Source organism: Planococcus citri, chromosome 3, assembly GCF_950023065.1.
Source record: "Planococcus citri chromosome 3, ihPlaCitr1.1, whole genome shotgun sequence".
Classification (NCBI taxonomy): domain Eukaryota; kingdom Metazoa; phylum Arthropoda; class Insecta; order Hemiptera; family Pseudococcidae; genus Planococcus; species Planococcus citri.
The window spans coordinates 27139549-27151439 of NC_088679.1; the positions used below are offsets into that span (position 1 = coordinate 27139549).

Here is an 11891-nt window from a genome sequence, read left to right on the forward strand (position 1 = left end):
TTGAAAAGTTAATTTTTCATCAATAATACATAAGAAATTAACTCGCGTAATCAGAGAAACGTTTCGCTTCATAAATACCTATTCCTACACACCCTCCCTCTGCCTTCAGAACAATCGCTGGATTTTCCTCCCACTTAGGTAGGAAGAATTTGTCGATCCCACGTAAATAAAATAAGTTCACCACAGCTTGAAAATAACAAAATTCGATTTTTGTAAAGTTTATTATCGATACAATAATTTCCAACTTTGGTAAGCAAACTGAGCTCTTTTCTTTTACGGCAGTAGGTAGGTTTGGGTACTTTCCAGTGATTCGGTGAATTTTCATCCCTATTGAATATCATTATTAATATAAGATTTTCAATTTAAAAAAATACATAAATTCAAAAGCGAAGCAAAATTTATGCAAGTATGGTCGCAAGTTGGTAGGTAAGATAACGTAAAAATAAAAACGCACACGAGTAATAGTTGGAGGCCAAAACGATATGGTTGTTCCGGGTAAGGCTTTCTCGTGTTTTTCGTTATATTTTTGATTGACTTTTTTAATCAATGACTTCTGCAAGTACTCCGGATCTCTTTGCAGATCGTTAATGGATCCGAAAGAAACAGTGACTCGATTCTTATGGAAAAAATTATTCCATAATTACACCTAGATAGTAGTTAAGTAAATCATGAAAAAAAAAATATAGATATATGTTACCAGCACACTGAACGGATTAGGAATACTAGGCAACTGTTCCTTGATCATTGGCAGAACGAGATTCCAAATAGAGAAGTTCTTTTTGGCTTCATCTAAATACTGGTCGTCTGCTGCTCCGTCGTCGTCGTCGTCATCGTCATCATCATCGTCTTCGTCGTCTGAATCGGAATCATCATCAGCTTCATCACTGCTGTCGCGTTTAGGTTTCTTTTTACCTTTATCTTTCTCTTTGTTTCGTTCTTCTAATTCTTTTAGAATTTCCTCCTCGTCTGGATCTATTTCGTCGTTTCCTTTTTCTTTCTATAGAATATTGCGTAGAATTAAAAATTAGATGGGTACGTATTAGAAGTGTGACAATTGTTTGTAGAATGTACCTACCTCGTGACCGACGTCATTATCATCATCTTCGTCGTTATCGTCAGTTTCATTTCCATCTTTATTTTCGTCGTCGTCGGAACCGTCATCGTCATCTTCGTCCTCCGTTCCGTCACCATCGCTATCATCTCCTTGCGTTTTTGCTTTCTGAAAGTTTTGAAAACGTAAGTAGGTAAATATGAAGGAAGGTTCATATATTACACAAAATCAAATCTTAGAAAAATCGCCTGGGTGAATTTTATTACAAAAAATTAGTGATTATAATGCTACCTATATAACAATCACTGCCTGCAGGAAAGCATAAAAATTATGGTCACAAGATCACTCTTACAATAATGATAGAAAATTACCTCTCGATTATTTCCAATATCACGAACCTAAATTAACACAATAAACGAAGGATGTATTTGAAAGAAAAAAAAAAAGACAGAATGAAATTTTTATCTCCAATGGAAGATATTGAATTTTAAATGAGTAAAATATTTTTTAAAAAGTACTTTTTTCTTTAATATTATTTCACAGGTTTACATTTTTAAACTTTTTTATTTCTGATTTGTTTCTGATACTTAGATGATTCTAATCTAATCTAAGTAGGTACTTTTTGAACGTTGTTGAATTTTAAAGTACCCACCTAATTTTAGACCTAAGTATCCTTTTAGAGTGAAATTTTCATAAAAACCAACTTTTAAATCATTTGGGTGACATTTTTTTTTTTTTTTTTTCATTTCAATTCTGATATTAAAAGCAGAATCGTCTACATTATTACTGTTGACATTTCTATTTAATCAGCACTTTCAGTGTAAACCTGTGATATTCCGGCGTTAAAAAATGTTCCAAACAATTAGTTCCAATTGAATATTTACTCACATCGTAATTGGTTTCCTGATAAAGCTGCAATTCATGCAAAAATAAAAGTAAAAGAGGAACAGTATTAAATTTTTAGTTGAAAATAGGTAATTCCATCTTATTTTTGGCGAATCGAGGCCAAAACTCTCAGTTTTTTTTTATTATTGTAGTACCTAATCCTTTTGAAAATTGATTATTCAAACTACATATAGGAGTTTGAAATGGCTTTCAGTAATACACGTACCTATAAGATTCTTAAATAATGATTCTAAATTGTAATCAGCAGTAGGTAAGAACACCCACTCAAATTTTATCTTTGCTAAACGCCTTAATTTCAAAATAAAACCGGATATAATATAACTCACTTCAGTATCATGTTTTTGAGGATGATGATTCTTATGTTCTTTGGATTTAGAATCTTTCGTTGCAGGGGCCCAAAACCAACTCTAAATTATAAAATGTTTCATGGATTGGAGTGAGTAAGTAACGAACCATAAAACATAATATTATTGTGATAAATGTAGCTTCTTACTGGAATTTCTGAAAAGTCTTCTTTTTCATCCTAGAATATTTTATACAAGATTAACAACATATGGTATCGTTTGTAGTGGATAAGTAAGTCCAGTAGGTGTATAATTATGCAATTAAGTGAGCCTTCATTTGCATTCATTGTGGATATTGCAACTCAAACTAGATAAGTACCAGTACCTATTATCACGATTCAATACCATAAATCTAAAGTTAAAAGGAATAAGGAAGAAATCAGATTACTTTTGGAACTGAAATTATCTTCATTTTTTTCATTACTAAAAGTGGATCAAATTTGAGAACTCTTTGACTTTTTCATCAGTTTATATCTACATCGTAGAACGCTTTATTTTTTTGTTTGAGCACCTGTTTTTTTTTTTTTTTTTCTAAAGCACCCCATGAGTCCTTATCCTGTCTCGACTGGAAACAAAAAACAGAAAAATAGTCAACTGAGTAACTAGGTTCTTCCGTGAGTGTCCCCTGTAGATAAGGAAAGCACTTAAACTTCCAGTCAAATATATTTGTAAGAAAAAATGGTGAAGGGAGTTATCAGGTTATCCAATTTGAGTTGCTACATCACCATGGTTCACCACAGAACAATAATTTTCGCGAAGAGAATCATATTCAATTCTTCTTTAAAATAGGTAGGTAATCAAAACTATAATTAAATATGTAAATTACCACATCATGTTTCTTTGGCTGATGTGACTCTTTGTGATGTTTAGGACTGCCATGTTCCTCTTCCTAAAAAGATGTATAAATAAGTAAGTAAGTAAGTAAGTACCTACATACAAAAAATCACCTAGACAAGTAATTATGTAGTTAATTCAGGAAGTATTAATAGGTACCTACCGGAGAATGTCCATCATGATGAGTACCATCATGTCCATGTTTCTAGAATAATGATTGGAAAAATGATGCAAAGAACCAAAATTAAATTAAAATGCTAAATTAGGCGAGTAGGTAACCTCAGAATGTGGCTTGTGTGACTCTGGTTCTTGATCATCGTGGTGATTCCAAGACCAATCCTATATGTAAATGGAAAATTTTACGAATTTAGATGCACAGAAAATGAAAAAAATTGATAAAAACTTTTTCAAAAATTTCAAACATGATTTCAAAACGAACCGGCCATTGATGATCTGGTTTCTCCTGAAATACCAATTTTGTTGAATAAATAGCGAAATGGGTATTGAGAAAATTTCTTAACAATTTCTTACCGGACTATGAGCTTCTTTTTCTAGTTCTTCTAATTCTTCTTCCAACATTTCCTACAATAAATCACATATTCGATCAACAACATTATTCTAACGCTTTCCGAATATCATAAAAATTACCCCCATGGTTTCCGGCTCAAGTGATTCATTTCCAGATTTATCATCAGGATTTTCAGCTGAGTAATAATGCTTCAATAAAGATTGTTCCCAAATTCATCGATCAGTATATTAGAAAACAAATAAAAGATTTGAATAATTGAACTTTGTCGAAAGAACGATTACTTACAGAGTCAGGTGAGTTTTCAGGTTCATGTTCAGATCCTTCAGAATGATGCGGATTCAGACCATGAACGGGATAATGCTACATTTTCAATTAGTTGAACAAAAATAGAGTATGTACATCGAGACATTATTAATTATAGTCTATACCTATCTAGTAACTACGTATACGATATGTCAACATTCTAAAAAAAAAAAATGTTTTTAATAAATGCCTACTTCATCGGGTATTTTTTCTTCCAATTTTTTCAAATCATCGGCCAATTCTGCCTGAAACATGAAAAAAAAATGAATCATTACGCGCACGTTTTGATATTTTTCTTGAAGTATGCATTTTATTTTTTTTGAAAGGACTCACTAAGGGAAATTCATCACCTTCGGGCGAATTGGGATCTTGATTTTTACGACCAAATAAATTCGGCCACTTCATGTTCTATTGATACAGAATTTTCAAGCTCCGAGTTAATATTTAATTTCCGAACGTATTAAAATATAAAAATGTACCTAGTTTGAGCATACTTTAACAGCATTCTTAGCTTGATCAAATTTCTCTCCTGGTTTTAAATTATCAAAAAAAGAATTAGGTTTCGCGTGCTCCTTCCCCTTTGGAAAACAAATAAAACATGCATAAAGGTCAAGTATTTCGCAAGTAGGTACCTACATCTACAAATAAACCAGTTCACAGGTGACAGGATGAATAATAATGAATGACTTACTTCATGATCTGTTTCGTTATCATCCGGTGATTCTGAATTTTTCTTATGCTGACCCAACGGCCACTTCAAATTCTAATGATACATAATTTCAAAGCTATCAGTCAACGATTATTTTCAAAACCGTGAAACATGAAGACAGAACCTTACTTGGAGTGCATTTTTAGCCTTATCATAGTGCTGTCCCGGATTAAATCCATCGAGGAATGATTTTTTTTCGGGGTTTTCCTTAATACATACAAAAATTAGGAATTAAAATTAGTCCGGCATATGACAATAGGAGTAATTGCACCCCCCCGCCGATCCTCCGGGACAACATTTTTATTAAAGGGGACATCCTAAGGAACATTTTAATGCAAAGTTGCCAAAAAAAAAGTTGGCCTTACTTACAAAATGGCGGCCATTTTGATTGACAGGTCAGCCGAAATCGCAGATTTTGCGTTATAACATAGGACTTACACAAACTTTTTCAAACTTTACAAAGGTAGATCGAAAGATCATGCAAAAATTTATCACCTGTCCAAATTTCAAGTGCTAAAGTGCGTTTTTCGATTTTTGGTGAATTTTTGAAAATCGAATTTAGGCCAAAAATGAGGGAAAAAATCAAAATTTTACCAAATTGACCAAGAAGGCTGACATTTGGGATATACCCTATTTTCGACATGCCAAATCAATTGGAAACGGTTTCAACCCGTTCTGAGCAGTTCTGGAGCCTCCAGCAGATTTTTGAAACTCGAAATTCCCACAAAATTCCATCAAATTGGAGTTGTAAAGCTAAAATTCATTCTAAAAACTAGTTTCAATACGCTACGAAGTACTGCAGGTGAATTTCAAGTTGTTTTGGAGCCTCCAGCGACTTTTTGAAAATTCCTGAAGCCTCCAGCAGGTTTTTGAAACTATAAATTTTCACAAAATTTCATCAAATGGAGATGGAAAGCTTAAATTTACAATACTTTCCAATTTTAACACCCTCTGAAAACGACTTCTGGTGGATTTCAAGTCATTTTAGAGCCTCCAACGACTTCTTTGAAAATTACTGGAGCCTCCAGTAGATTTTTGAAACTTGAAATTTTCGCAAAATTTCATCAAACTAAGATGGAGAGTCGAAACTCATACTGCAAACTAATTTCAATACGCTACGAAGTTGACTGCTGGTGAATTTCAAGTCGTTTTGGAGCCTCCAGCAACTCTTGGAAAAGTTGTATGACGTTTTTTTGGAAAATTGAAATTTCCTAAAAGTAATTGGAAGCTTCAAAACCATTTGAAACTACCATGTAGTCTGCGAAGTAAATTTCAGCTTGCCAACTCCATTTGATAACTTAATGTTGGGGAAATTTCAAGTTTCAAAAATCTACTGGAGGCTCCAGTAATTTTCAAAAAAGTCGCTGGAGGCCCTAAAATGACTTGAACCTACATGAAGTCGTCTTCAGAGGGTGTTAAAATTGGAGTGTAGAGTAAATTTCAGCTTTCCATCTCCATTTGATGAAATCTTGTGAAAATTTAAAGTTTCAAAAATCTGCTGGAGGCTATAGTTATTTTCAAAAAAAGTCGCTGGAGGCCATAAAATTACTTGAACCCACCTAAAGTCGTCTTCTGAGGGTGTTAAAATTGGAAAGTATTGTAAATTTAAGCTTTCCATCTCCATTTGATGAAATTTTGTGAAAATTTATAGTTTCAAAAATCTGCTGGAGGCTTCAGGAATTTTCAAAAAGTCGCTGGAGGCGCCAAAACAACTTGAAATTCACCTGCAGTACTTCGTAGCGTATTGAAACTAGTTTTTAGAATGAATTTTAGCTTTACAACTCCAATTTGATGGAATTTTGTGGGAATTTCGAGTTTCAAAAATCTGCTGGAGGCTCCAGAACTGCTCAGAACGGGTTGAAACCGTTTCCAATTGATTTGGCATGTCGAAAATAGGGTATATCCCAAATGTCAGCCTTCTTGGTCAATTTGGTAAAATTTTGATTTTTTCCCTCATTTTTGGCCTAAATTCGATTTTCAAAAATTCACCAAAAATCGAAAAACGCACTTTAGCACTTGAAATTTGGACAGGTGATAAATTTTTGCATGATCTTTCGATCTACCTTTGTAAAGTTTGAAAAAGTTTGTGTAAGTCCTATGTTATAACGCAAAATCTGCGATTTCGGCTGACCTGTCAATCAAAATGGCCACCATTTTGTAAGTAAGGCCAACTTTTTTTTTGGCAACTTTGCATTAAAATGTTCCTTAGGATGTCCCCTTTAATAAAAATGTTGTCCCGGAGGATCGGCGGGGGGGTGCAATTACTCCTATTGTCATATGCCGGACTAAATGTATTATGTAAAAATTGAGGGAGAAAAATGAACATGAAAAGGTCTACTAATTTACCTCATCAATGTAATCTTCTAAAGGAGTTTCAGGACTCCCGGAATTATGATCTTTATTGCCACCCAAAGGCCATTTCAAGTTCTTTTAAACATATTGTGTTGGGATAAGATTCCATTACATATGTATTTCTAATTCAATACTAAAAGAATACTAACTTATTAAAATACAAATATAAGCGTACCTACCTTAAATTTATCCTTGAGCTGGCCATACTTTTCTCCAGGATTAAATCCATCGAGTAATGATTTTTTTTCAGGGTTTTCCTTAATATGTACAAGTTATCAAAAGGTATTACTTATGTGAAAATTGAAAGAGAAAAAAAACATGAAAACGTCTACTAATTTACCTCTTCAATGTAATCTTCTAAAGGAGTCTCAGGACTTCCGGAATTATGATCTTTATTACCACCCAAAGGCCATTTCAAGTTCTTTCAAACGTTACAATGATTGGATAAGGTTCCATTACATAGTTGACTATTTCTATTTCAATACTAAAAGAATATTAAAATACAAATATACGCGTACCTTAAATTTATCCTTCAGCTGGCCATACTTTTCTCCAGGATTAAATCCATCAAGTAATGATTTTTTTTCTGGGGTTTCCTTAAGATAAGAATTAGGTATTAAAATATGTACCTATTATGTAAAAATTAGAAGAAAAAAAAATGTGAAAACGTCTACTAATTTACCTCTTCAATGTAATCTTCTAAAGGAGTTTCGGGACTTCCGGAATTGTGATCTTTATTACCACCCAAAGGCCATTTCAAGTTCTTTTAAACATGATAGTGTTGGGATAAAGTTCCATTACATAGTTAACTACCTATTTCTATTTCAATACTAAAAGAATACATATTATTAAAACACAAATATATGCGTACCTTAAATTTATCTTTGAGCTGGCCATACTTTTCTCCCGGATTGAATCCATCAAATAATGATTTTTTTTCTGGGTTTTCCTTAATGCAAGAATTATTAAAATGTATTATGTAAAAATTGAAAGGGAAAAACAAACACAAAAACGTCCACTAATTTACCTCTTCAATGTAATCTTCTAAAGGAGTCTCAGGACTTCCGGAATTATGATCTTTATTGCCCCCCAAAGGCCATACACCCTCTGGAGACAACTTCAGGTGGGTTCAAGTCATTTTGGAGTCTCCAGCGACTTTTTGAAAATTACTGGAGCCTCTAGTAGATTTTTGAAACTTGAAATTCCCGCAACATTTTATTAAATGGAGTTGGCAAGCTGAAATTTACTTCGCAAACTAGGTAATTTCAATACGATATGAATTCGACTACATGGTGGTTTCAAATGGTTTTAAATTGTTTTGAACCTTCCAGCTACTTCTTGAAAATTCCAATTTTCCAAAAAGCACCATACGACCTCTCAAAAAGTTGCTGGAGGTTCCAAAACGCCTTGAAATCCGCCAGCAGAGGACTTCGTATAGCGTATTAAAATTAGTTTGCAGAATGAATTCTGACATTCAATCTCCGTTTGATGAAATTTTTAGGAAATTTAAAGTTTCAAAAATCTACTGGAGGCTCCAGTAATTTTCAAAAAATCGCTGGATGCTCCAAAACGACTTGAAATTCCCCTGCAGTTGACTTCGTAGCGTATTGAAATTAGTTTGCAGAATAAATGTCGTCTTTCCAACTCCATTTTGGTGAAATTTTGTGGGAATTTCGAGTTTCAAAAATCTGCTGCAGGCTCCAGAACTGCTCAAAACGGCTTGAAGCAGTTTTCAATAGATTTGGCATGTCGAAAATAGAGTGTATCCCAAATTTCAGCTTTCTTGGTCAATTTGGTAAAATTTTGATTTTTTTCCCCCGTCGATCCTCCGGGACAACTTTTTTCTTAAAGGGGGAGTCCTAAGGAACATTTCTAGCCCTTGTACTAAATCTCATGAAAAAGTTGGAAAACCACCGTTAAAATTCTGAACAACTTTCTTTAATTTTTTAATTTTCAGAAATCGTCATCCAAAAAATGAATTTATAAGAGCTCAAATGCATGGTTACAGGGGTTTTAGGACATTCTTTTTCGATTCAGTTTCTTTCAAAATTGTTTGACTTGAAAAGTGGCAGTTTATACAAGAATTTTTCAGTTGCAATATGTAGGCATTCATTAATCGTGCTCGTGCTGACCACATTAACAAAGTAGAAAGGTATCATGAGACATGATTAGAGATGTTACATCAGTATGTTTTTTAAACGATACACTTGTCTTGTGATTTCTATGATCATACCTAAGTATAACGAGCAGGCCTACACTTTAGAATGACAAAAAATATCGACGATAATGATTGAATTTTTGCACATTTCAACAACGTCGGAAAAAAAATTTAAAAATTTAAAAATAAATTCGTTAAAGTTCACACGGGTGGTTCATTATTATGCTTAATGATCATAAAAATTTGAGTTTTTTTTGGTAGGTAGATAGGTATTGAAATTACATACGTACAACTAAATGCACGTGCAAAAACATATTATTCTCATTAACAAGAATTCAAATAAATTTTTCTTCGAAATTTAACTTGTAGGTATAGGTAGAGGTGCCTACCCAAGTGTGAAAACACATTTCAATTAACAAGAACTGGAATAAATATTGCTTTAAAAGCAGAAGCTTGAGCACTACTCTGAACTATTTTTCAATCAAACGTGATACTTGTGGCACGCGCTATCAAAATGAAAACCATAACCATATTCATCGTTTTCATCGTACTATTTGAAGTAAGATATTTCACCTCCTCCACATAAGTACTTATCTACTAAGTACCTTTTTCTAAGTTGAGTTGAACAAACAAATCAAGTAAAAACCAGGCTTGTTAACCGGTTTTTAACCATTAACCGTAACCGCAAATTAACCAGTAAATTAACCGAAAAAAAAATTAACCGTAACCAAAAAACCTTTTTTTTTGAAATATCACTAACCATAACCGATAACCCGAAAAATGTTTAGAAAAAAACCGGTTACAAAATTTTAAAATTAATTTCTTTTTATCTGAGTTTTTTTTCAATGTGATTTATAGTGATTTGAAATTTTAATCAAAAAAAATGATCAAAAGATTAAAAATATTAGCAGTTTTTCAAATTTTTAAACTTCAAAATTTCAAACTCCGAAAGAATTTTTGCCATTTTTGGAAATTTTCAAATTTTCAACTGTAATTTTAACCATTAACCAAAATTTTAAGCTCAACTGGAAAAATTACCACCCAAAAATTGTAACCTTAACCTTGACCATTAACTGAAAAAAAATGGTCATCAATAACCGTAACCTGAACCTTAACAGTAACTTTAAAAAATAAATAACCTTAACCGTAACCTTTAACCGACATTTTGAATTTCTTGTTTAATTTTCAACCATAACCTTAACCGGAAATATTTTTTTTTCGGTCAACAAGCCTGGTAAAAACTACACACATATCGATCTTATACCACGCGCAACTGTTTCAGGGAATTGAACCTGCCGCCTTGAACGGATGTGCACCAGTGAATACAACATTCTGTAATGGAGTCAACGTTGAATGTATTAATGGAATAGTTACAATAAATGGCAAACAATACAAATCTATCAAACCATCTGATAAAGTAGAAGTTACCTTCAATGAGTTAAAAGTGAATGACAAACTCGTCGAGAAGATCATCGCAGCCCCTGGAACTGGGAGGAGTTCTTTTCTTAGTGCAAATCCAACACGAGAAGCGAATGGCAATAAATGCCCATCTGTAGCAAAAATAAACGCATCTCATATACCTCACTATTGTAGAAATGGGCAGTTGTATGTAGATGGTGAAAAAATTGAAAATGTAAGACCTACAGATAGCGTCGTAATTAATTCAAATGAGCTTAGAATTAATGGTGAATTCGTTCGAAATATTCGAGATGGCGAAGAGAAACCACGCAAAAATGATAACGTAATCAATGATCTTCTCGGACCCAACGTTCTCCTTAGGGACAATGTTATCAATAATCGTACCACTTCTCCATCCAGAAACTTTAATTCATTCAATGAAGACAGTTTTGACAATGCAGTTTTTGATAATGCAGCTTTTAATGACGAGTCGAGCTTCAGCTTTCAGAACAACAATCGCCCTGGATCCAATTCCAGCTCAAAGAAACGTAAAACTCCCAGACCTGTTAGCCCAAAACGACCTAGGGCTGTTAAAAATACTAGGAGATCGGTAACGAAGACCGCAAGTAAAAGCGCTAAGACGGGAGACGTGCCAATAACTACTTCCAGTGATGATAAGAAAATTTACGGTTTTTCTGGATTGAAGGTAATTTGTAATGGATGTAATGGTGTGAATTCTTACTGGAAAGGTGACAAATTTTACATCAACGACGTTGAAATAAAAAATTGCAAACGTGGGGATAAAGTGGAAATCAATGGAAATGAAGTCAAGTTGAATGGCAAATTCAACACCAACATTTAGTTGATCATAGAATCGTTTCCATAGTTTGAAATCACAAATCAATGAGTTTATTTTTATGTTAACAAGAAAATAAAACGACTTCAAGCATTTCAAGTTTTTTTTTTTTTTTCAATTATTAGTACTTAAACTCGTATTAATTCTTGTAACCACTTACAATGGTCTACAGGGTTCTAATTAAGTCCTGATCAAAGTTATGGAGGACTAAACTTCACTTTTGAGTTTTATAGAGCAATTTGAAGGAATTATTCGCCTTGGTTCTTTTTACTCAAGAAATGTATATCACATCAAAAAGTTACAAAATCGCCTTCAAAACAACTGAACATCAACTTTCTTTAATTTTTTTCAATTTTCAAAAATCATCCAAAAATGAATTTAAAAGGAGCTCAAATTCTGGTTCAGGGGTTTAAGGACATCATTTTTTTTATTCAGTTTGGTTTTGTTCAAA

At 33.2% G+C, this 11891-nt stretch overlaps 2 protein-coding genes across 2 annotated transcripts; one reads left to right on the plus strand and one right to left on the minus strand.

Annotated features, from left to right (window-relative positions):
• Nucleotides 1–202: 202 nt before the first annotated feature.
• LOC135840484 (glutamic acid-rich protein-like) lies at nt 203–8114 on the minus strand. The gene is made up of 27 exons (XM_065357062.1): nt 8056–8114; nt 7900–7977; nt 7711–7791; nt 7547–7624; nt 7369–7449; nt 7208–7285; nt 7023–7103; nt 4806–4883; nt 4659–4730; nt 4462–4545; nt 4301–4375; nt 4162–4212; nt 3950–4024; nt 3784–3852; nt 3667–3717; nt 3575–3598; nt 3415–3474; nt 3299–3340; nt 3128–3190; nt 2451–2480; nt 2284–2364; nt 1940–1963; nt 1423–1449; nt 1076–1219; nt 698–997; nt 455–616; nt 203–327 (listed from the first exon to the last, which is right to left on the minus strand). Exons 11-27 carry the CDS (start codon nt 4370–4372, stop codon nt 322–324), a joined length of 1281 nt encoding a protein of 426 aa, XP_065213134.1. The 5' UTR covers nt 4373–4375; nt 4462–4545; nt 4659–4730; nt 4806–4883; nt 7023–7103; nt 7208–7285; nt 7369–7449; nt 7547–7624; nt 7711–7791; nt 7900–7977; nt 8056–8114; the 3' UTR covers nt 203–321.
• Nucleotides 8115–9354: 1240 nt separating this feature from the next.
• LOC135841178 (uncharacterized) lies at nt 9355–11506 on the plus strand. Its single transcript, XM_065358014.1, has 2 exons — nt 9355–9745; nt 10469–11506. Exons 1-2 carry the CDS (start codon nt 9701–9703, stop codon nt 11444–11446), a joined length of 1023 nt encoding a protein of 340 aa, XP_065214086.1. The 5' UTR covers nt 9355–9700; the 3' UTR covers nt 11447–11506.
• Nucleotides 11507–11891: the final 385 nt, after the last annotated feature.